Source organism: Wasmannia auropunctata, unplaced genomic scaffold, assembly GCF_000956235.1.
Source record: "Wasmannia auropunctata unplaced genomic scaffold, wasmannia.A_1.0 LD335400.1, whole genome shotgun sequence".
In the NCBI taxonomy this organism is placed as follows: domain Eukaryota; kingdom Metazoa; phylum Arthropoda; class Insecta; order Hymenoptera; family Formicidae; genus Wasmannia; species Wasmannia auropunctata.
Window position 1 is genome coordinate 143,056 of NW_012027490.1, and position 24,205 is coordinate 167,260.

Consider the following 24,205-nt stretch of genomic DNA (forward strand, 5'->3'; position numbering starts at 1 on the left):
TTCGTAAAGGGGAATCAAATTAAACGCGGACGTATGGTGAATAATTAATCGGTGGACGCTTACTTAAACTCTCGTCGGCGAAAAGAGATCCCTTCCCCGTTATCAACGATGCTATTGATCGTTGAATTACAAGTCTTTCCCAATACGCACTACATATTCTCTCTGTCTTTATCGTTAATCAAGATATGAAATGTATATGAAATATAATAGAATGTGGAAGAATGTATTGAATGTATAGCTGATATGTTTTTCATATAAACTGAATGGCAAACGGCAATATTTTTATAATAATTGTTACAGGGCAAAACTTTTTTATGTTCCTCAGTCTCTTTCTCTCTCTCTCTCTCTTTTTTTAAATATTTTTTTATTTTTATTTTCATTCACATAATGTAATGCGAACATTTTATATTCACAAAATACTGAAATTTACGGCAGCTTCAACTTGTGTGCTAGAGTCTGAACGATTAGACGAGTTAGAAAACGCCGAAGAATAAAAATGTAACCTCACCTCCGTTGACCTCCGAAATTTTGTTACCCCAATAATTCACAAGGCTTTGACACGCGAGAGGCGTAACGATATCGTTATCTTCTCCGCGATTAAGCCGTCTCTTTGTCCGCTCTCTGTCTCCCTCCGAGAGCGAAAGCTGCTGAAGAAAAGTGGCTCGGCCGGATGAAGTGGAGGAAAGAGGAGAGGGAGAGTAGAGAGCGGAGAAAGAGAGATGCGCCACATCCGCACACCGGTCAGCATCGTCCTCTCTCTCTCTCTCTCTCTCTCTCTCTCTCTCTCTCTCTCTCTCTCTCTCTCTCTCTCTCTCTCCTTTCTCCTCGTCTAATGGTTTAGGAGTCGTTCCGGACATTAGCTTCTGCGCTAGCACGCGGAGGGAACCTCGTCGTCGTCGTCGTCGTCGTCGTTGTCGTCGTCATCATCGTCTTCTTCTCTTCTTCTGCAACTCTGCCTTCTCTTCACTCTCCAGCTTCTCGTTTCGTCTCCCTCCTCGTTCAGGAGCTCTCCCGGACCGCTCTTTCCCCCTCGCTGCCCTTTGAAAAATGACCCGCGTCCTCCCGGAGAAATAAGAGTGTCATCATCATTAGCCCGCCGAGTTACACGACGGACCTTACGCACACGAAGCGCCGTAACGTGCGTGCGCGCGCGCGCGCGCACATATACACTCTTGCGTGTGCATCCGTGACAATGGGCACGAGGCCTCTGCTCTCGGAATCACGATCAGGATTTTCATACAGAGTAAATCCGCCAGAAGGTATGCCGCAAAGATCCCTTTTTTCGCGACTACCTAAATTATTTTAAATCGGAACTTCGGGTTGTTTAATTTTGTTTAATTTGATCCTCGGAAAGAAATATCTTTTTACGCTCTCGACTTCCCATCACCACCAAAAGATATTGACATTATTTTTACGTCGTGGTTCTATAATATTACTCTAAGATTGTCGCAATTATTTGAAATCAATCATTTTAAATCAGTTCTCGTTTTGATATGAAACAGAAATTACGGATAGCCTCAGTCTCGTATAAACGGTAATCCGTTATTAATTATTGCGGTTTTCGCAACTTTGTTCGTAAATTGGAAGTCCGTTTGCATTACTGGCACAGAATGCGGTAATGCTTGCGATATGTCATCATACCTGTGCGATTACAATTTATCGGAGCGCGTTTCAAAGTGCAGAATTAAACTACATTTAGCCGCCTCAAGCACGGATGTTACTTTTGCACTTTGGAGTTTCGTTGTTGCATCATTCGTGAGATAAATTATTGAGTTATCTCCGATATCGTATTTGACCGACGTTACTTATTTTGTCGTTAAAAATTTCAACTTTAACATTTCACACGATATTGTAGCTAAAATTAAATACCACAACGATGCAATTGTTTCTGTAATCTTTTATTTTAATAGATAAACACGATTAAAGCTAATAGAGTGCAACAATGTATGAATATATACGAGTACCACTTAAAAATAAAATGGAAAGTACCTACTTAAATTTTTTTAGAAAGTTTTATTTATATCGTGTCAAACGTTTTAGATGCAGTATGTATCTTCATGAAGAATTATATTAGAATATTATTATCTTGTATTTGCGTGTAACGTTTTTTTACGTTAACTCTTTACTTATTAGAATATTGTCGTTTTATATTTTAATGTAAAATTATAAATATTTTGAGGAACATCGTATATTTTCGAATATTTCGTATAAAATTAAGATTTAGGATTCTGATATTATCTTAATCTACTGATTTATGTATGTTTTTTTGGGTTTTACCCATTTGCGAGTAATTAATTTCACTCACATCTCATATTTCCTTAGATAATTATGCGACCGCGGGATCAAATTGACAATGCTTATATGTATATAGCCACCGGTTTAGTTTAACCGGAAAGACCAGCGGTCGTTGTCAGTCTTGCAGTTTCCGATTGCAGCGAGCAATCATGAGGGGAGAGAAGAGAATAGTGTGACGCTATATGCTAGGCGACGCAACCGTGACGCGACGCGACGGAAGGAGGTTTCTCGTCGCGGTTGGACGAGCGGACGCATTGTGGGCTCCTTCCTCCTTCTCGCATCGGTATTTCTACGACTAGCAGCCGAGCTTTGACGAGAGATTGATGTTCGCAGCGGCTCGCTCTGTGAGACGAATCAGCGCGCGCTACCGACGAAGAACAACGATCCGTTATCTCGCGAGAAGACGAGAGAGGCCAGACTCCGGATCGCTGGCTCCGACGTAGATCGAGATGAGCGTGAAAGACGAAATGAGAGAGAGAGAAAGAGAGTGGTGGAGGGGGAGGGAAGAGGAGAATCGGAATTATGCGTTTTCCTCCGTCCTCTCTCGTCGACAATTCTGGTAGTGAGAGGGTGAAGGAATGGAGAAAGAGAGAAGAGAGGAGGAAGGACGAAGAAGAGAAAGGATGACCGCTAGCAAAAAGAGAGAAGGTGAAACACATCGCGGGGACAAAAGGCACCGCCGCGGAATTTTGAGCTCTCGTCGGCTCGTTCGGACTCCTTTTAACGGGGATTCGCGCGGGACGGAGGGGATCTAAGATCTGGTCGGCGGAGAGTCTGACGATCTCTTGTAAAAACCGAAAATATTTTTGTCCTCCTATGGGGGTTGCCACAGGTTCGTCACGTTGACGCTCTCGCGATCTCCAGTCTCGTGCGAGTTGCGATATAACGAGAGAGCTTTGACTCTCTTCACAGCTTGTGTATATGTAAGATGAAACAAATTATAAAATGGACGCGGTACGACGCGTATGTCTCAGTTTTACATATATCTGCCGTAATTTTCATTAACATCTTTTATTATTACGGCGTATTTTTTAAAACAGAACAGGGTAAAACTACACTGAATATTTATTGTAACATACATTTTGCCATATCATTTTCGAAGAAAATTCCACAGTGTCTGAGGTTAGCACGACATTTTGTTAATTTTTAAAAAAACAACAGTTCCAGTAGCACTTTCCATAATTCTACATCATCCCTGATAAACATTAAAAAATGTTATGCAGTTTTAATATAAAAAAAAATGACGTAACGTCATTCACGTTCCAGCATGGTGCTGTATAATTATGAAATTAACGGGAACACTTGATAGATGTCGTGATATATTTGGCATATAGTAAATTAGACAGAGATGTGCTGTGCTGGAACATGAAGTCAGCATGTCATTTGTTAATTTTTATTTTTTTGATATTAAAAATGAGAAACATTTTTTGATATTTATCAGAAACGGTATAGAACCATGAAAAGTGCTATTGGAACTATTGTTTTTTTTTAAATTAACAATGTGCTAATTTCATAGACACAATTCCACAGCATTTACATTACCGTACGCGATTGTCAATCGATGAAACTGCCGTTGCTTATTCACGTTTGTCCAAAAAAATCGGAGAGTCCTCCCTTGGGAGGGTCCAAGTGGCAATGACACGATAGATCCTATCAGCCGTTCGATCTTCGATTCTGAATTTAGCGGGAAAGGCCGCGCCACAGTCGTTTATGCCGCGGGGGATGTCATTAATCGTACGATTCTCCCCTAAATCTCCCACCGCGTGCTCCGGGAGACAGCGAGCGCGTTTCCATCCGGGAAGATTCTTGGATAGAGGGAAAGGAAGAGGGAGGGAGAAGGAGAAAGAAAGCAGAAGAGAAGCGAATGGAGAACACTTCTTCCGGAAACCGGAAGCCGGAAGCCGGCGCGACTTAAAGACGCGTGCATGTACTGAAATCGTGCGTAGGCCGAAATTTCTTATGAGAATAAGCTCGATTGGATGCGATTAAATCCCGTACGAGAGATCCTTACCTGTAAATGCACGCATTTTTCAATATAATTTTAATAATATTGTTGATATATCTTAAGATAGAGGGGAATTTCTTTTCATCTTCTTATCGATATCACTTTTTGTGTCGTTATAATCACCTCTGACGTTCGCGCAAAGAATGAAAAGATAAATAACCGTCAATCAATGGTGACTGATCGATATATCTTTTTAATCTTTACATGTATCTTTTTGTGTTTTTTTAATAAGTGATAATTATCGGTTCGAGTAACTATCGACGCGAACGTACGACTGCAAACGGGATCGTGATTTCTCCCGACTAAGTCTTCGTGTTTTTATGATTATTTGTAATTATTTTTCATTAATTTTCTTGGTTACGGAGCGTGGCGAGTGCGGAAAAAGCGCGGTGTTATGATAGACGCGAGATGTAAATGATAATTTATCTTCACTCAAATGTTAATTCGATTTGTACATAACTGTGCACTTTGGCCTGACCATGGCAAGCGCGCGACACGATTTTTCATTAAGAAATTTCTTTTTTTGCCAGTCTACTTTTCTTTTCCATACTCTTGCAATTCAGATTATTATCCACCGCATAGAAAAAGGTCGGCAACTAATCGCGCATATTTCTTACAAATAGTAATTAAAGCGTACGTAAGTTTCTGCATGATTCGGTACGATTGCGAAACGATAATTAATTAATGTAGCCTCTATTTGCACGCAATAAAATTATCGAATGCGAATGCCTTTTGCAGTAAATAGTAATTAAAGTTTTACGTAACACTAGTCGCAAACTTTAATCCACCGGCGGAAATTGATTATGCAGTTTTATATACGACTAATCTTGTCGTTTAATATTATCGCGAAAAAAGAATGATTTTTAATGCCGCTTATAAATTATCAGAATTAGTTTTTGGAAAAAAAAACGCATACGCGTCTCTCTATTTAAGTTTCAAGGATGATATTAGGAATTTATCGAATTGATATTGGCAGGCTGTTTCTCGGTTAATATCGAATAAATCAGTCTATATCTGAACATTTCCTCAAAATATAACTATCGTAATCGTTTTGTTATGTAAAATGCTTTGCAATTCAGGGATGTGTTGCACTATAAAGAGCTACATGCTTACAAAAAGAATGTCGGCATACTAAACATCCCATTTTTCTTTTTGATTCCTTTTTAAATTTATATAATATCGGCGATACAACTTTCTGGCATGTAGCCGGATATTGTTGTTTGGAGACGTTTTAGGCTTTGCCGATTTTTCGCTCGGTATACGCTTATGTGAAAAAATTGATCGCTCTAATAAGCACAGTCTTTCTATGGTAGACGCTAATTAAATTTTACATGACTTTGTGCATCCTGGAATTTTCGCATACCATCACGAAGATAAACTTTTGATGAGAGAAAGAGGTGATTGTAATTTTGCAATGATTACCATAATCCCAATTAGTTTTCTCAATGAAAGTGCTAAGATTTTAACGATATAATATAATACGAACGCGATGCAAATATTAGTTAATATTTATGGCGATGCAACACATTGCACGTGTAACATTATACATATTTAACACTATTTAAATTATTGCTTTTTTTTTGGCGATTGCCTTCACCTTTTATGAGCTCTATGCTTCAAATAAAATATCCTTTTAAAATATGGCTGATATATATTTTTCAGAAAAAATTTTAAAAAAAGTGGTTGCATAAACGTAAGTTTCTGCATTTCTAAAAAAGAACGCATACCTTGATAATTTATTATAATGATTTGCGTTCGGTAATTAATATCGTGGTTGGTTTTTAGTCCTGCAACGTGAATAATACAATATGTAAATAATTTAAAAAATTCTTAAGTTATGACTGATTATGAAATTCAGTTATTTTGCCAATTCACTCAGTTTTTTTTAAAGGATGGCGATAATATTATACCTTGAATTTTCCATTATACGTAAAAGATTTTTGTGAAAAGAATATGCGTGAAAATATTTGCATATGTTGACAGATTTTTATTGAAAATTTAAAAAAATGTTACATTACACTTACACTTATATCTAGTAAGTCTTATATTATTACCGAAGATCTCGAGAATAAAGTGTATTCGTTTTTATAAATTGCCAAAATTGTCATAATAATTCGAAAGTTTATTATGCGTGATTATCGGTGCATGAGCAATTGACGATAATTATGTCGCACGGTGTCCTTCCCACGTGTCGATTCTCGGAGCGAATTTTACCGCCGCGCGATGCGGAAGGTTCCAATTTACCCCCGAGATTTTGGGTGGTCGACCAACCCTTATCCGCGGTGGATAAAACAGGGAACTTCGGGAGGTCCTGACGCACGTACGAAGGAGAGAATTACCCCCGGCCTGGAATTACCAACCCCTAACGCGGAGGGGTGCGCGACCCCGAACTCGTCCGAACCATCCGAGGAAACGCGTTGCCGCGTCGGTTAGGGCGTTCGATTATCATGGAACGCACGCACCGTCGAAACCGGGAGAAACCTGTTTTACTATTGAGAGGGTTTGCCGAAATCTTACGGATCGCTCCATGCGTTTGCAGTGAATTTTTCCGTCATCCCAGACGCGGCGGTTAAGTCGAGAAATGTGCGAACATTTAATCCGTAATGTATGATCTTTCGGAAGTCGATTGACTCTACTTTTTATAAATTTCTTAATGTTAATACCAGAGATAATACGATATTAATTTGGCACTTTATCGGTTTTCCTTATTTTTTTATAGTATTTAATGTTTTATGAAATTAATCATATATCAATGTATATATTCGACGATGATCAAACTCAAATGTGTAATAAATAAACTGATTTAATTGATACGATGTGAAAGAGGCAAAAAGAGAATGGCAAAAAAGAGAAACAATTTGGTTGAAAAACACGATGAAGAGGAAAAGATGTTGAAAGTTTTATAAATTTTTTTTGGAAACGCCACGGAGAGATTTAACAACGAAATGATTGTCCATGGACCATGACCGGAGTGATTTCGCACGGTGGAATCCCTCTGAGAAAATCTCATACAAAAATTTTGTATCCCCGAACGGTCTAGCTGTGATCCGTTGCTCGCGATTGTAATATAACGTAAAAAAAGCATTTGTTTACCTTTTTCATGATTAAAACCCGATCGTTCGCTCGTACAGTCAACAGATCGCAACAGGTAACCGTTTAATATTCTCTCTCTCGTTTTTTTTCCCCTCCTCTCTTTTTTTTTATCCAGAAAAACAACGACTGGCTGCGCGATCCGCGGACCGTTTCGACGCACTCTCTCAATTACTTTTATTTGACAATCCGAACGCTTGTTTTCCCCCTTGTAGCGTTTGCGCTGCAACAGGTTGCAAAGGATGACAGAGATAATTTTTTTCTGCCCGAAAATAAAAATAATATCCAGGTGTGATATATGATCGTGTTTTAAACGCTGCCGTCTCCGCTGGCGTTGCCAAAACGGCCGGGATTCGCGTTACCGGGATTAATGCGCGAGTGCGTGCCTCGAATTGCAAGTCTGATTCTGCCTCGACGATTTCGGCCGGCGCGCCACGATATTGATTATTTTGTAAAATTCATACCCGACGATAACACGCAAGCTCTTTGAAATATTAGCTCTTTTCGTTGTCTCGTTCCACATTGTTTCAATGCAATTTATTATGGAGGCAATATTTACTGTTCGCTTATGCCAGCTGCAGCGATCAAAACGGAGAGAGGAGAGGAAGAGAGAGAAATGCGTTCGATGACGCGTTTTATCGGACGTTCCTGAGGTTACTCACGTTTTAAAATTCCGGGACACCTGGTGTTACCATGTTTACGCAACAGGTGAACCTCGCGCCGTGCACGCCGCTATTAACAAAATCTGCGCTAACGAGACGTTGACGCTCCCCGCCGTTCCATCGTAATTAGCGGCGGCGCGCTTTTCAAGCGACTTCGATCGCGGCTGCCAATTGTCTCCTCTCGAGCAACGAGTGCGGTGCCGGATGCTCCGCGTAAAGTTTCAGAAATTATCCCAACGATCGTAAAATAAAGCACTGCAGGTGAATCGGTCATACTACTCGTTTGCTCGCTCGCTCGCTCGCTCGCTCCTTTCACAGTTCGTCGAATCATTAAGGAGGTATTAATTACGGAGGCGCGCAATTAGTATCGAGGCCGTAAATCGACAATGTCGCAATGCAATGCAGCGTTACCGTCGCCAGAAACAGTGGAATTACAGTCATTAATCGTCGCGGTGTCTCGGTTCTTTTCCTAAAATGCGCTTATCGCCCGCTCGTTGAAAGAATGTATTCTGAAGACGATAACGCATTTTTTTTTTAAATCCATTCGCAGAATTTATCGACTATCCCTCGCAAACGTTGTTTTTCCACTAGTTTGACATAACAGAAATGTGAGTTTCAGAGAAAGAAATTATAGATTAAAACCTAGTTTGTACGCTTTACGGGAATTATTTGCAAATTGTTTCGTATAAAGTGTAACGATTCGAAATTCGAAATTTTCTACATCGGGAAAAGTTTATTACAAACTTCTCTGTGGAAAAGTAATTCTGAAAAATTTAATTATATCTTGATGTTTCTGAAAAGGTATGCATAATATATTTTATTAATACTAACGATATTATTTCTGTTTTAATGATGTAGATCGTAAATGTTTAATTCAAAAGAATTGAAACTATTTGCTTGAGGGCGAAACATTTAATAGCAGTAAATAATCAGTATTGACTTCGGTCCGGATTCAGTGATCAAATTTCAGGATGCAATATAACAAACAGTGAAATAGCGATGTGATTGATGAAACGTTATTTTCCATCCCTACACTAGAGTTTTTATTGTAGTTTTACACCTACCTTGTTTTGCGACTGCAAAAAGGCGCAAAACAAGTTTGGTTTTACTTTCGGCCGATGTTTTCGTTTCGAAATTTGCAAGCCCTGCGTTTGCCATAGGGAGCAAGATATAACGCGACCGGGGGGGGGAGAGGGAAAGGGAGGACAGGGGTGGAAAAAATACAGATCGACATGCCGCGGGCGGGGGTGGCGCGGCCGGGGGTGGTGTATTTTTTCTGAAAACACTGCTCGCACCTCGTCTCGCCATCGTCGCCCGCGAGAAGAATGGAAAAACAATATTTTGCCGTTTCGTCCCGAGTTCTCCGTGCTCGCTCCTTTATTGCTTTTTTTTCTCTCGTTTCTTTTTTCCTTTCATTTTGTTATTACGTAGTCCGACGTAACTGGACGAAACTCGAAGCGCGTCGAAGGGGGGGGGGGGCGAGATTATATGCGGGAGAATCAATGCTGATGATTCGTCGAGAGCCTCGATGAGCCTCGAGTATCGTTAGAATGATACGTAATCATTCGTGCCGCGCCGTATTGGAAGCTTTAGCGCGAGATTTTAAAAGTACGGTACGAAGTTTTATTAAATTTCCAGTGACGTTAGCGCCGTCATAAGATCTTAATTGTCTTAACTCGAATTATTTAAAACTACTTTGTGCAACTTTGGACAGCTGCGATATTTATCGTACATTATAATTTACATTCTAACTTACCTACTGCATCGATATTTAATTCCTCGATGCTTTCTCAATCGTGTATTACATATAGAAGTTTTTATTTTCCACCGCAATTCGCAAAAGATTAATCGTGTAACTGAATATTTGATGCAACCCACTTGCGCATTTTCGCGATTTCGCCCCGTGTTTAACCCCGCTAAAACTGTGTCTCCGCATCGCGGAGAACTTTCTCTGTCTCGGCGCTATTATTAACGGTGCCCCATTATCGTGACTAATCGACGCGACCGGCGTATTTTCCCAATCTCACTCGGTTCACCCAGCCAAGACTACTTTCGGCGCTCCATCCCCTTTAACAATGTTTTCGAGCCGATCCGCTTTAAGGGATGGGCCTTTATTTAGGCTGGTGGTATGAGAGCACCGAAGTACAGCGCGGCGTCTGTACGCCTCCACGATCGTCGCGGTCTCTCTCTCTCTCTTTCTCTCTCTCTCTCTTTCTCTCTCTCTCTCTCTTCCCTCCTCACCCCCTTCGGCCTCCCCTTTAGTCAGCGACCTCATCACCCTCCGCTGCCTTCGGGGGTGTCGGTCGTCGCGGGGAAGGGGAGGAGGGGGGCTGGTTATCGATTAAAAAATGTCTGCCCTTCAAGACGGCCTAGGTCACGACCTGTCCGTCACATACACGCGCGCGCGTGTATCGCCAATCGCCACTTGGAACACCCGATGATACCCCTTATACGCACGTTTGCCTCTAAGAATTATTTTAGGCGATCTCACTCGTTTCTGTTTTAGTCACGCAATTTTGTATTTAAATACAAACTTCAATACAACATAATATGGTAATAGATCTATTTGAGAGATTCAATTAATTTCTGATATGACAGTTGGAACAACAGTCTGGTACGTATTTTATCGATCATTTTACTTTGATATTTTAATAAGGCAATATCTTGATAGAATTTTTTTAGGAGAGACTAAAGATTCTAAAATTTTATTCAAGATTGTGATATAATTTAATTTTTGGATAAATATGGAAAGCATATTTACAATAACGTACAATTTACGCATAGCTTCGAGACGACACATAATTACAATAATGAAAGCTTTTTTAATTATTATTTTTTGTTTATCCTTTTTATTGAATCACGCGTTGTTCTCATTGCCGTTGCAAGGATATGTGACGCTGTAATCTAAAATAACACGATAGACAGTGTGATATAAAAAGATGTAGGAAAGAGAAATATCGCGCCATGTTTTCACGACTTTCACGATTTTCAATCGTGCTTCAAGTTTCGTTAAAAAGATTCACTATTTCCTTTGTACTTTTTACATAGCGACACATGAAATATGCCCTGCTTTATACCCCTGCGTGCCATCTCATTCTTACATTGCGTTTTGCGTTTCACGATGCCTTTTGCGATACATTGCAAACGACTCGTGACACATTACGCGATGAATAAAATCCCAAGTAGTCAGCAGCGAAGCGCTCCGACTATATTTCAAAATACACCGTTGGATGCGCGATGTATTTCGTTATGTGCTATAATGTATATATTATAATCTTACCGTAATTTTTCCACAAAATATCTCACTTTTGCGTTATTGTAATAATTGGATCAGATATATCAGACATACGCTTAACGCGATTTTTACTCTCACAGGCAGGCTGACAACTTTCTGAGTCTTGACAACTCTCCGACATCGGCATGCGAATCGAAATCTAGCCTTATTTATTGAGATCATGATATGTAGCGTGGCCAGCGGGCTGACGGCCTCATCAATATTCTCCATATTGACAATCTGTCAATATTCTCAGCTTATATAATGTTTAACTCTTGAAATGTATGTGTGTTATCTCGGAATATATATATAAATATGTATTATTTATTTATATATTTATTATACTACAATTACGATATATTATCATAGTATTGCTGAAGAATTTATCATATCTTATAAATCAGCACGAAATAAGAGCATCATAAATTTTAAAAGAAGGAAACTCTTATATCGATATCTTTTCAAAACTAATCGGTAAACTCTTCTCTCTTATAAATTCCGATATTCTCTTTTTATCCTGATTTATGTAGAAATAACAAATCTAACAACATAAATCTAGTAACGCATTTGGAAATATGTATATCGCATATTTACATAGCGGGCTTGTTTCTTTTCGATAAAAGAAGGGTTGATTAGCCGTAGCTACAGAATTAACGATAAACGCTGAGGGTTTGGGGTCAGCCTTCACAGCTGAGACTCCCGATCAAGTGTGTCGCCGTCATAAGAAGGGTCCAAGTGCCTTGCGTAAACGCGTAGGTGGTTTGCGACAGGTCAGGAGCACCGAGGAGAACGTGGTTGGCGATGCGACGGAGTAGGGAAAACCAGAAGGAGAAAGAGAGAGGGGGGGGGGAAGAGAGCGATATAGATAAATGGAGAGGGAGAGAGAGAGAGAGAAAGAGACATGTTGGAACAGCAGAGGAGAAAGGATGGAGATGTATAGCTATAGGCGGTTGACAAGGTGGGGCGGCGGAAGAGGGACAGTAAGATCGGAGGGGACAGACAAGGACGGGGGATAATCGATAGACATGGCTAGACGCCGCCCCAGACAACCTTTTGCCTTAGCTTAAGGACACACCGACCCTTAAACAATTTAGCCCACATAAACTGATACGCATCCCTCGTTCCTCGGCGTTTACTCAGGATCCCGTCTCAGCGTCCAAATCTCGGGGATCAAGCTCTCTGTCTCGGCTTATACCGACTTATAATCTACGAATGTCGATAGTTCCTTGCGATTTCTTCGCATAGTCGCGTGGCGGAGCGGTATCATCAAACGTTTTTTAAATATAATACGTTGGACAGATTCTCGATGAGTATAACTTACGTTTTGTCATTAAGTGCTCTTTTTTTTCATTCGATTCTATTTGAAGTCGAGTATTGAGAATTTTTCGAATATATCTTATTCGTACATTGATACTTATATATATTTTTTTTTAAATCACAAAATTTGTGTTAACGATCCACCGAGCATTTGTTCAAGTACGATTGCTTAAGCTTTGCTCAATGAATTCTTCGATTTTATTTATGTGATATATCGCGATGTGTATGGACGATTTTTTTTATTGCATGATTTATTATATAATAAGAGACTTTTAAATTTTTTACAATGTCGTACCATACATTTTGTGAATATTGTAGGTAATTTTATCATTAATGACTGTTACGGTATTGATTGCAAGATTGTAGTTATGAAGCAATTTTCATACATAATGTGGATTTGAAATGTTAGGATTAGTACAAAAATAGATGTGATTATTTTTTAATGGGATCGTACTTGATTGTTAATTTGACTCCTATGTATAATACAATGCAGAACATCGTATATGGGCATTAATAATTCAAAATGGCCGTAAGAAACCCTATGGTCGGCACCGCGAAGATTTCTATGCGATAAAAAAAAATAAAGGAGGGTCCCGGTTGCAGCGACCAATCGCGCTACTCTCCGATCATATCAGTCGACTTAATTTATTATTTTATGCGTGTGCAGCCTACATCAGCAATAATGATGCGGAGCGTGCAAAGGTAAGCGTCTTAGGACAACGTTCATAACGAATGGCAAAGTATTGTTTCCGCATTTGCGTATTAATGCATTTAATTTTGCCAGAAAATTTTTAAATGCATTACGAAAAATGGCGAGCATTCTTTGAAAAATATTTAATTTTATTTTAAATGGATTTTTATTAGGATGCTTTATAGTATTTGTTGTATTCGCCGGCCCGTTATAGTATAATTGTGTCAGCTTACAACCAAAACATGTAATATTCTATAATTTAACGTAAACAGTTATTTATTAGATAAAGATTGTCACAAATTAAGTATTCCAATAAATATTAAAACAGTAAATAAAATTGCGAAGTGTCGTCTTCCTATATTCAATGCAAAAAATAGGATGATAGCCGTAGCTGTTACAATAAAAACCGATGTACAGACATTCAAATCAAATTCTCGATTGCACCCGTGTATCGCTTTTCGTTCGCGCTAACTTAAAAATAAGAGCGATTCACGAGTGACTCATAAGATAAGCGTACTCGTTCGTCACGGGAGAGTCGCGCGGGAATCCTTACGAGGATCGTTTCAACGTAGACGTCGCACGCCGGACAGAAGCGGCGTTCGATGTGTGCGCGAAACCGATGCTCGGAGGGCAACGTTAGATGGAAAGGGTGGAAAAACCTACCTCAACCGGGATGCTGGAGGGAGGGTTCGTTCGCGATGGGAGAGCAAAAGAGAAAAATAAGAAAAGAAAGCGGGAGCCGCGGAGGAGACGACATCGTCTTTCCACCCTCGTGGACGACGACGACGACGACGGCGGCGGCGACGGCGACGACGACGACGACGAAGACGACGACGCCGACGACGACGACGCGATATCTGGGTCGAGACTCGTCGTCGCCGGAGTCCCGGCGCCAGGCATCCTTCTCTTTGGCTTTTTTCGACGGGCCGGCGAACGGAAAAACGTCCAGAGATGGAAAAGTACTGCGGTGCTCCGTTGTCCTGCGGTTTTCTTCGCTCTATTCCTGGGAATGAGGAAGGCCGTATTTTGGCCGCGTCGTAAAGTGACGTTAATTGATAATTTTTTAAAATACGGTTTCCGCAATTTCTCCTACACCACAATCTTCTTTCACGTATTATAGATAGCAAAAGAGAGCAGAAACCGTAATTATTGTATATTTCTGTATACCACAGTTAATTTATTAATTTAAATATTTTACAGACGGCAGTATATTTATAGGAGTATATTTATTAATGATCTTATAATTAAAGATATTTACGAATAAGATATATATCTTACTCTCTCTTCTTAAAATCTTATATTAATATAATTGCATATTCTTTTATTGAGTAGTACGACGAGAATATAAATACACGTCAGCAATTAATCATAAAGTCTCTTTCTGTGCTTTTGGTCCCATTTATCAAGTGTTATCGGAATTAAAATATCATTTTTTTATCGTCACTATCAATCTAAAAAAATACCACGATATTAAAATTTATTACTACAAGTTATCGTGCAGATTATCGTATCACAAATTAAGTTCTATTAAGTAACATTGAAGCAGCAACTGAAATCGTTATTTCACGGTTCTATACATCTATTCTTATTTTTATATCTGCGAAGTATTATAAAAATCGTTCATAGGAAATGAATAACACTCTCCGATCGTTCTCGTCCGAGAACCCTTTGAAAGTTTCCGAGATCGAAACGAAACGTCAGCCACGCCGCTTGAAGAGTCAAGGGTTGAGAGATTCAGATGGGCTGCTCAGTGCTCGGGGATCTAATTTTATATGGGCGAGGGAAATGCGCGGGAAGGAGAGATGCGAAAACTCGTCGCCGCGCGAGAGCCTGTCGGTGTAAAACTGGCGGAAGGCCGCCACCGCCGCCGGCCGTTACGCGAAAGTTAGAAGTTAGTTACACGGGGGCGGCCGCCCCTCATCTGCATATCCGTACACCCTATCCCTCCTCCCCCCGCCGACCCGTCACAACCACGGCCCCTTCTCTACTCTCGCTTCCGAGTCGCTCCGATCTTCCTCTAACCGGCGTGCTGCCACCACAAGCTGCTCAACAAGTGGTTCTTCGGTTTAGCGCCCGGCTTAGCGCTTCTTTAATTTTCGCCCCCTTCTTCGCGGCCTTCTCGTAACTCCGTTCCCTCGTGTCTGTAATGAAGCACGTTGTCCCTCGAGCGGAGTGAATGTAGTAGCATTGCTACGACTTTAATGTAAACCTCTCTTTTCGTCGAATTCCCAATTGCACGTGTTTTGTCGGAAAGCGTGCTGCGTTTGCGTGCTTTTTAGAAATATGAATCTCTTCAGCGCTATAATTCTGTCTTGTATTGTAGATTTAAGTCTGTATTCGTGATGTATTCCAATAAGCAAATCGACGAATATACAGAGTTCTCAGACTCTACTTTCTTAACTACGATGGTATTGAAGTAATAGCGCACTTTGCCTCGTGAGCAATAACAGAATCGGGACGGAAGATGTAGAGAAAGCAGGGGTTGCGCCACTTCGAGTGCTTCGAAGGGTGACTTCTCACGCGAATGGCAGACACACGTTCGCATGCGTGACGAGCGTAATAACGGATAATACTCTCCGCTCTCTGAATAGAAGAAACGACCGTTTTTCGGAGGATAAGGTGCCGAGGAAGCATGAGAAATCGAAGACAGAGACGAGCTCTTCGCGCACGGGCGATTGTGTACAGCACCGGTGAAACTCTTCTCCCGGTCCGCTCCGCCCCGAAAAACCAAAACACAAATAATATTGTGCGCAGAATGGCATACCGCAATGGGGGAAAGGGTGGCGCTCGGCGCCCTCATCGGGCTATTTAGGACGGAAGGAAGAAAGGGTTCTCCAATAGTGCGAGGATATCTGCATACCAATGGTATAATGGTAATTAGGGATGCACCGTTAAAGATATTAGAAGCACGTCGAGCTCTCTCTTTTCCGCCTGCTCTTGCTGCTGGTGCTTTCGTTCCCGATTATATTCTCTGTTAGAGAATGAATCTCTCCGAGAGCGCCGGGGAGTCACGTCCTCTCACTCTCTCCTTCTCCTTCCGGACGTTTTCTTCTGCGCGTGTACGAAGCCAACCCGAAATGCTGATGCCACTCGAGAAGAAGCGCGTCACTACCTGCGCCCGTGGCCCACCCGTCGTCGGTTATTTTGCGAGCATTCTCGCAAAACGGGGCTAAAGTGTATTTGCGGCGTCGATTATTCCGTGCTCTGGGCTGGTTGGTTTGAATCTTTTACGTCGATCGATCGTAAACGAGCGTGTATAACTCGAGACCCACTGAAAGTGATCAGACTATTATCTGATGTTTTACTGAACTTTCCTTCGTTACGACGTCTCTCTTTGGCAGGCTTTTTCAATACGCTCGAGGTTGAATTAATCGAATTGAATTATCTCCTTCCCCTCTTCCAAATGCTATAAATAGTACATGAAACACCCGTGATCGCATTTCAAATGAAAATAGTTATTCGAATCATTATTGTAGTAATTAGTACGATTATACTGTTAGAAAGATTCTTTTCATACAATTTTTTCGCATTTCTTCCAGAGATAAATAATCTTTATAAAAAGCGACTGTTCGAGTTGGCGTACAATTAAGTGCGATTTGTCACTCCTATATCTCTCGAGGATGCTTAATTTATGCATGAAACGTCAGAAAGTTTGCGCTTAATGGTAGCCATGTTGCTTTTGACACACTCGTCAAAATATTCTTCGCCGAATACACGCACACGGATACACGCGTGTATACACAGCATTGCCGCGATCTTCCAAACCGCCCCTACTTCTGCCCCCGCTTCGAGCACACGTGACACTCGCACACATCGATTCTTGGATGTGTGCTTTCTGGTCGTCAGAGCGCATGCTGCACTGCGCACAATTCCTACCACCCCATCCACCCACTTCCACCGCCGTACCTCTCTCGCCATCCCGACGCTCTCACCCCCGACTCCAAACTCTCGTGCAGCGCGCCATGCAACCCCCTAGGAGGCGACTCTTATTATTTCCATTTTTCCAATTCGGTTGGGGGGCGGGAAGCGAGCGTGCAACACACTCCCCCACCCCCTTCTACTTCCTTGCCGCCTTCGCTCCCACCCTTCGGACCGTCTCCATCACCCTCTTACTTGCACCCCCTCCTCAGGTGGCCGGCCGAAGGAAAAATATCTATATTTATCTGTTTCTTCGCGGGCTACGTCTCTCCCTATCCCCTTCTCGCTCCTATCCCCCCGTATTCCCTTCTCTCCGAAACTCCACTCCGCCTCCACCTTGGAGATTCTCTCTGTCTCTCATACTTTCTTTCTTTTTCTTATTCCTTCTGTGTTTCTTTCTCCTTCTTACTTCCATCTACCACTTCTTACCGCGCCGCGGCGCCGCGCGTCCGCGAGACCGACGGAGAAAGAGAGGGCAGAGGAGGGTAAGACAGACAGAGAGGGTAGGTGGGAGTGTGAAGGCAGAGGGGTAGAGAGAGGGAAAGGAAGTAAAAGACGGAGGCTACTACGACGACGACGACGACGACGACGACGACGACGACGTCGACGACGACGCCGGCGGCCACGGCGAAGCGTGCGCGCCTTTCCTTGGCCCCAAGCGTGAGAAAGAGAGACTGAGGAGGAAGGAGACGGCGGTAGGAGTAGGAAGGATAGAAAGGGAGAGAAGGACGGAGAAAGAGAGCGCCGAGCTTCCGCTTCCTTATGCTCCGCCGCGGACTGCATCAACCAGTCGCGCGGTCGCGCTCACATAAGAAACTGGGATTCGAGAGGCCGACCCCCTTCTCGAGGTAGCGCGCGGTTCCGCGAAAGCGGAAGGAAGCAAACGGTTACCGACGAGTGTACATCGCGCGGCCGTCGCGTCGCGAGGCCGCTCGTCGCACGTCTAATATAGCAAGAAAACACATACGTGCAACGTGGAGGAAGAAATTATCTGCGCTCTACCAAGGCTCGAGCACGACTGACCGAACGTTTACCCCCACTACTGTTGTAGCGAGCGACGCGAGCGAGTCGAACGTCATCCGCAGTTCACGAAGGGCCCCGTAGGACCCGTCGAATCGGGCCTAAGCGAGGGCCCGCCGGCGTCCATCGGTTACACTCGGCTCGACGACAGTCGCGTCATTCACGCCGATGATGAAGAGAGGGGGGCCGCGCGGCCTCCTGAACGAGTTTCACGAATACACCACGAGGATGACGCCGCCGGAAATAACGGAGACTTAAGGGGATGTTACTCGATGCCACTTCGCGCCACCGAGGAAGATGTTTCTGCTCCTTTCAGTGCTTCCTCTTCCTCCTCTTCTTCCTGGCGACGGAGAGATCCGACCAGGTGGAGGAAGGCGAGTTTGGGGAGGATGCTGCATGTTCTCACTGAGGGACAAATCTTAACGAAGAGGAGGCAGCATCGATGTTAATGTCACGAAAACGGGAGAGATCCCAGACGATCAACCAAAGTTCCTATTTTTCACGTGTTTTAGCCGAAAGATTAGAAAATTAAGGGAGCGAGAATTAGTGGCAAGTATAAGGGAGGCGGAAAGAGGGGGAGAAGAAAAAGTAGTAGAATTGAAGACCGAGATGACGCTTGTCGAAACCTCGTGTCTGCAATGAGAATGGAGCCTCCCGCGCTAATTAACCAGCCAATTAGAAAGCCCGCGGCCATGCGTAATGAGCTGCGCGCGCAAAAGTTCCTAAATGCAACGCGGTCCTTTTTCCTTCGAATTCGCGCCGGTCACGAAGCACGCGGCGAAGCACTAATAATATAAATTTAGATACACTAAGGAAACGAAAACCTCCTCCTCGGCCGTATTGATTACGACCGCGTTCGAGATTACGAAGAGTGTGACCGAAGCGGTGGAGAGTAGGTGGAGGATAAGGGAGCGCTTTAGTCCTCGATACTAGTCCGCTAACAATCATAGTGATAGTATTATAATACCGCTAGAGGTTAATTGTACAACAGCGAAGAGCGCCTTCTCTGCCGAGACGAGAGGGAGAAGGTGGAATAAATAAGCAACGTACTTGTGTCTTATGGCGTCCGATTACGCCAACAGGCAATAAAAACACAGGAGGCTCGAGGCGGATACGAAGACGAGACACGTCGAGGAGATACGTTGTCCTTGTTATCCTGCCCCGCGCACAGAACCACGGTGCGCGGAAAGGAACCTATCTTTTTTTTTGTTTTTTTGTTTTGAGACAGCATGGAACCTGCGGATGGACACGCTCGACTTCGGAAGCCGACCTTGCAGCTCTTTAAGCAGTTTTTAATCGTACATTAATGTGCCACGTGGGCTCTTGAAGCAATTTCACAGACCGCGCGCGCCGCGCGGTGTTTTTATCCTCTTAACCGAGTACGAAGTAACTAAATAAAATACCTAGAAAGATTACGGAATATATATATAAACAAACAAATAAATAAATATATATATATATATACACACAATTTAAGAACCTATTTAATTATATATTCCTATATACATATACAAGGAACACATGTACAGGTATTTTACTAGGTCCTTACGATTTTGAAACCTTCGTTGATATAAAGAGAGGAGATAAGCGAAATTCGCAGGAGACCAAAGAAAAGGGATACTTTTCGTGCGTTTCTAAAGCCAGAAAGATATTTTTCACTGCGTCGAAACAGTGTAACGAGAACGACTAAAAATGTCCACGATGAGTGTCGTCTCGAACTCTTCCGTCGAGGTGGATTCGGATTCCTCTAACGACGTATCGAGCAAAGACGATAGTAGTGCCGAAAGAAAGTTTATCCTACGCAACGAGCTGTACAGCAGCCTGCTGGCGAGCGCGTTAGGTAAAACCGTGCTCAACAGGCATCTCAATTTCAAAGAGCAGGGGATTAACTTCAATCTAGCATCCCTCAAGGACAACTTGAACGCGCTCGGTGCATTGAAGGAGTTAAAAGATTTGAAGGGCTTGACCGTCAGCAGCGTGCCCGCCTTTCCGAGGAACTTAGCCCTTCATCGGGAAGATCACGATGAGGTTAGACTGAGATCCGCTGAGAAATATTTTTGCATTGTCGTTGCATTGTTGTTAAATTTCTGCTACATTGCGACAGCATAAAGTTTTTGGTCGGCAGCTGGCTATACGAATTGTCAGTTTTTTTATATTTAGATTTATTAATACAGATAAAAAGTAAAAAATTAAGACGCGCTGTTGTATCAAGAGAGGTGGAAAGTAAAGCGGGGTGATAAATACAGATTTAATTTAATAAGTCTTACATACTTACGTTTACCTTTATTTTAATTCCAAATATATTTACTGAAATTTAATATATCGTTATTCGTGTTAGGAGAGAAAATAGAGTTAAAGCTCGCCTTGGAAAGTTGCTGTAATGCGCGGTTTAACGAACGTCACGTGGGCCTAGTACTCGCGGTATATTAGGAGCATATAAGCAGAAGTGGAGGAGCGCCAAGTATCAAGAGAGGACGTAGACGATGTCGCGAAGGATCGTAGGGATAGTTAACGAAGAGTTAAAGGCTGGTTGACAGGTCGGCGAAACTGTTTGCGAGATAACGTGCGTTCTAACGTGGCTGGCGTTTGTCGCCGGTATAAGTTGTCAGTTAAAAAGTTAGAGCATAGTTAGCGGCGGCGAGTTTTCGCGTAACGAGAGTATAAAACACGAGGCCGAGTCGAGATTTCGTTTGCTCGTAATACTCCATTTTCTTGATAGTTCTTCAAATGTTTCCCTCGATGCGTTTTGTCTCGGTTCGCTCGATAATGTTTCATCACACTCAAGATTGTTTGATTTTCGATTTGCGATGATTTATAATTGCTAATTGTACTTAGATATTTGTTTACGCGATTTTTTACGCGTGAAACTGGAAGAGAGATCGGTGAATAATAAATATGAAAAAATTACGTTTACGTGCGAGAGAAAGAGCAATGATTAATTAGGCGACTCAGTGAAAATAACTTAAAATGCAACGTTAAAATGTGAGATTGAAGCGGTTCAGTTAAAGTGAATTTTTTATTTAAAAACTGACTAAGCATTTAATATCATTAACAATAATTGCTACTTATTATATTACTTCTTGACGTTTAAAGACTAATACATAATTTTTAAGTGGCAATTTATATTTTTGTTACTTTAAACAAGGGGATATAAATTTAATTAAGCTTTTTAAAAGTGTATCTTGATTAATACTTGAACTTCTTTCTGTTATAATTTATTAATTTGCTTCAATAGTAGCACGCTGCCGGCTATTTCCTGTTGCTTCCTTTTGCTTTTGCCCGAGTTGCAACCGTGAAGGAACTTTTCTTGGCACGATTATGGTTTTGGCTCGCTTTAGTCGAAGCTACGGCGATTCCTGACCTAAATCCATAAACATGCACCTGCGTGCTTGCCTCGTTTCAATTGTACAGTTTATCGGTTTTTCGCAATATCCTTTCATGTGAATCAATTTTTTATTTAATCGATCAATTTATTTACGACAACGAATTTCCATTATGGATTATAGCTTTTTATTGTAATGAGTAATCTCATAATGTCTTTTCATTATTACGAAGAGAAATTTGTATTGATTTAATTGATCGCTGTAACAATATGTGGAAAGAAGTTGGCGTCCCTAAAGTCAAACATTTTCGACTGTTGGCAATGGCAACGCGTAACGACTAACGATAGAATAATAACGAACACATTTATTATCATTTTTATTACATTTATATTGTCGATCGCTAAACCTTCTGTCAGTAGCCAATTACGAATTAATTCTCAAACTTGATTTTATGATATCTGCAGCTTGTATTAAGCCTATAGAGAGAAGAATGTTACGGCATCGTATTGCGTGCCGTGCCCGAGAACGTGTAATTAAGTTAGTTCCTAATAATGAAACGCATCATCCCCCCTTTGAGGCTCCCTTAAGAAATAACACCCCCTGGTAAGCTCTGGGGGAAGTGGCTATTCGAGAAACTAATAATCACGCTTGCGATTCGTAACACGTTTTTCTCACGATGCACCGCTGCGCGAACAATTAGCGACTTCAATCCAAAGTCCCCCTTAATTAACGATTTACCCCGATTAGTTTGCCATGCCACGGAGGGCCGAGATTTCACTTCGCGAGAAAAGAGACGGTAGGATTAAAACCCGATTATTCCGAGGTCATTTAAAAAGTATGAATATGTATATTTTATTGGAGATTTAAAAAAGGAGGGAAAGAGATGGAGGGAGAGTGGTAAGCAGAACACGGAGATGTAATGTAGAACGCTGTAATAAATATTAAACAGACAGAAGGAACAGAAGGATTTTCCTTATTCGAAAAAAAAACTCAAATGTCGCTCTAAAATCGATTGTATAATTAATTTTTTAAAATGTTCGAAAAGATAAGTTCTCGCTTTTAATTTATCGTGGATGAGCGCTCGTGTGGTTGTAAGACAGATTACACATATTTAATACAGGAAATGGCGGGTGCTAATGATATTATTGAATTTCAACGCAATTTTATTCGATGATATGAAATTTTCCGTTTGAATGGAAACGGATAATGCGGTGCCGATATTACGGGGTAGAATCGCGAGAGCATCCCAGTAGCAAAAGATGATTCCAATTGCATCTACTTTTATAACCACCGTGCTCATCGCTCCTGCATTCGACGACGTATCGATTGGCTATCGCTCGACGTACGTTTTCACTTCTTTGTCTGAGGCTATGAATTTCTTACGACGTCTCTTGCGGTCGATAATGCCGCGGATCGGTATAATTACACTCGAATTCGTAAATGTGTGCGTGTTGACCGCTATATACACGTACAGAATAATCCATAGGTTTTGTGCGACTGTTAAATTTTCTTACGTATTAGTAAGAGCTTAAGTTCCAAAATACGAATGCTTCTTCCAATTCCCTTGGCAAATGTTAGTAGATACTAAAGAATTAATAGATAAAAGAAGAAAATACCTTATTACGTTACGTATATATGTATATAGATATATGTACACATATACGACAAAATCTGTATGTGACATTTATATATCTATATATGACAAAATTGCAACGAATTAACGTGTAAACCATTTAATATAATATATCAATTTTGTTGTATTTTATATAATCGCGTACTTGTCGGTGCTTAATTTAATATCGTGGGAATTATAAGTTGAAAATGTGTTCCCATATAATGAGTTTAGGTATTTTGACGTCAAATATATTTTCCGACTTAATGCTAGCCGATTCATCGATCAATTTATTAATGGGCTAACTCTTCTCGCGCACTCGATCATGAATACCTAATGCTGCCTCGCCGTTCAGAGACAAGAATGAACGAGTTTAATAATCACCGTGATTATGTAATATGCATGGAAGATTTCTTTAGTCTATCAAGTCGAAGAAGCCATCGTTTATGTAATTGATTATACTCGGAGCAATTTTAACATTTGTGGACATACGCAAAATTTTCTTTCATAGATAATTATTTTTACAATTTTGAATATTCACGTGTATGAAGCACAGAAATAAGCTATTTATTCATATATAAATTCGAGATGTAGAACAACATTAAGATAAAAAAAAATTATTAGGTACGTTTAGTTTACTGATGAGGTTTGTGAGGAATATAGACTTGATTTTAACAAATATTATTACGAATATAAGCTCTTAATGAATTAATGTTTTTTTTTTTACAGAAAAACTCATTTGCGTGGTCAGAGGGTGGCGAAGAAGGCGGCGGTGGCGGCGGTGGAGGTGGTGGAGGAACGGGTGGGACCGGAACAGGTGGTACGGGTCCTGGAGCCACCGGCGGTGGCGGACTGGCCCATTGGGTCAGTGTTATGGCGGAGCACATTCACAATCCGCATTCAGCCACTGGCGTCAGTGTTCACCATCAACAACAATCCCCACCTCAACCGCCTTACCCGTGGAACAATGGCCTTTCCAGTGACGTGAGTACGCTCTT

General features: G+C 41.5%; 1 protein-coding gene across 1 annotated transcript in view; it reads left to right on the top strand.

The window, feature by feature from the left end:
• LOC105457039 (zinc finger protein rotund-like) overlaps positions 1 to 24,205 on the top strand; it is a 143,481-nt gene that overhangs the window by 27,669 nt on the left and 91,607 nt on the right. Inside the window, exon 2 of the mRNA XM_011701455.1 lies at positions 23,937 to 24,191. Within this exon, the coding sequence (XP_011699757.1) occupies positions 23,937 to 24,191 (255 nt within the window). The remainder of the gene's footprint in view (positions 1 to 23,936; positions 24,192 to 24,205) is intronic.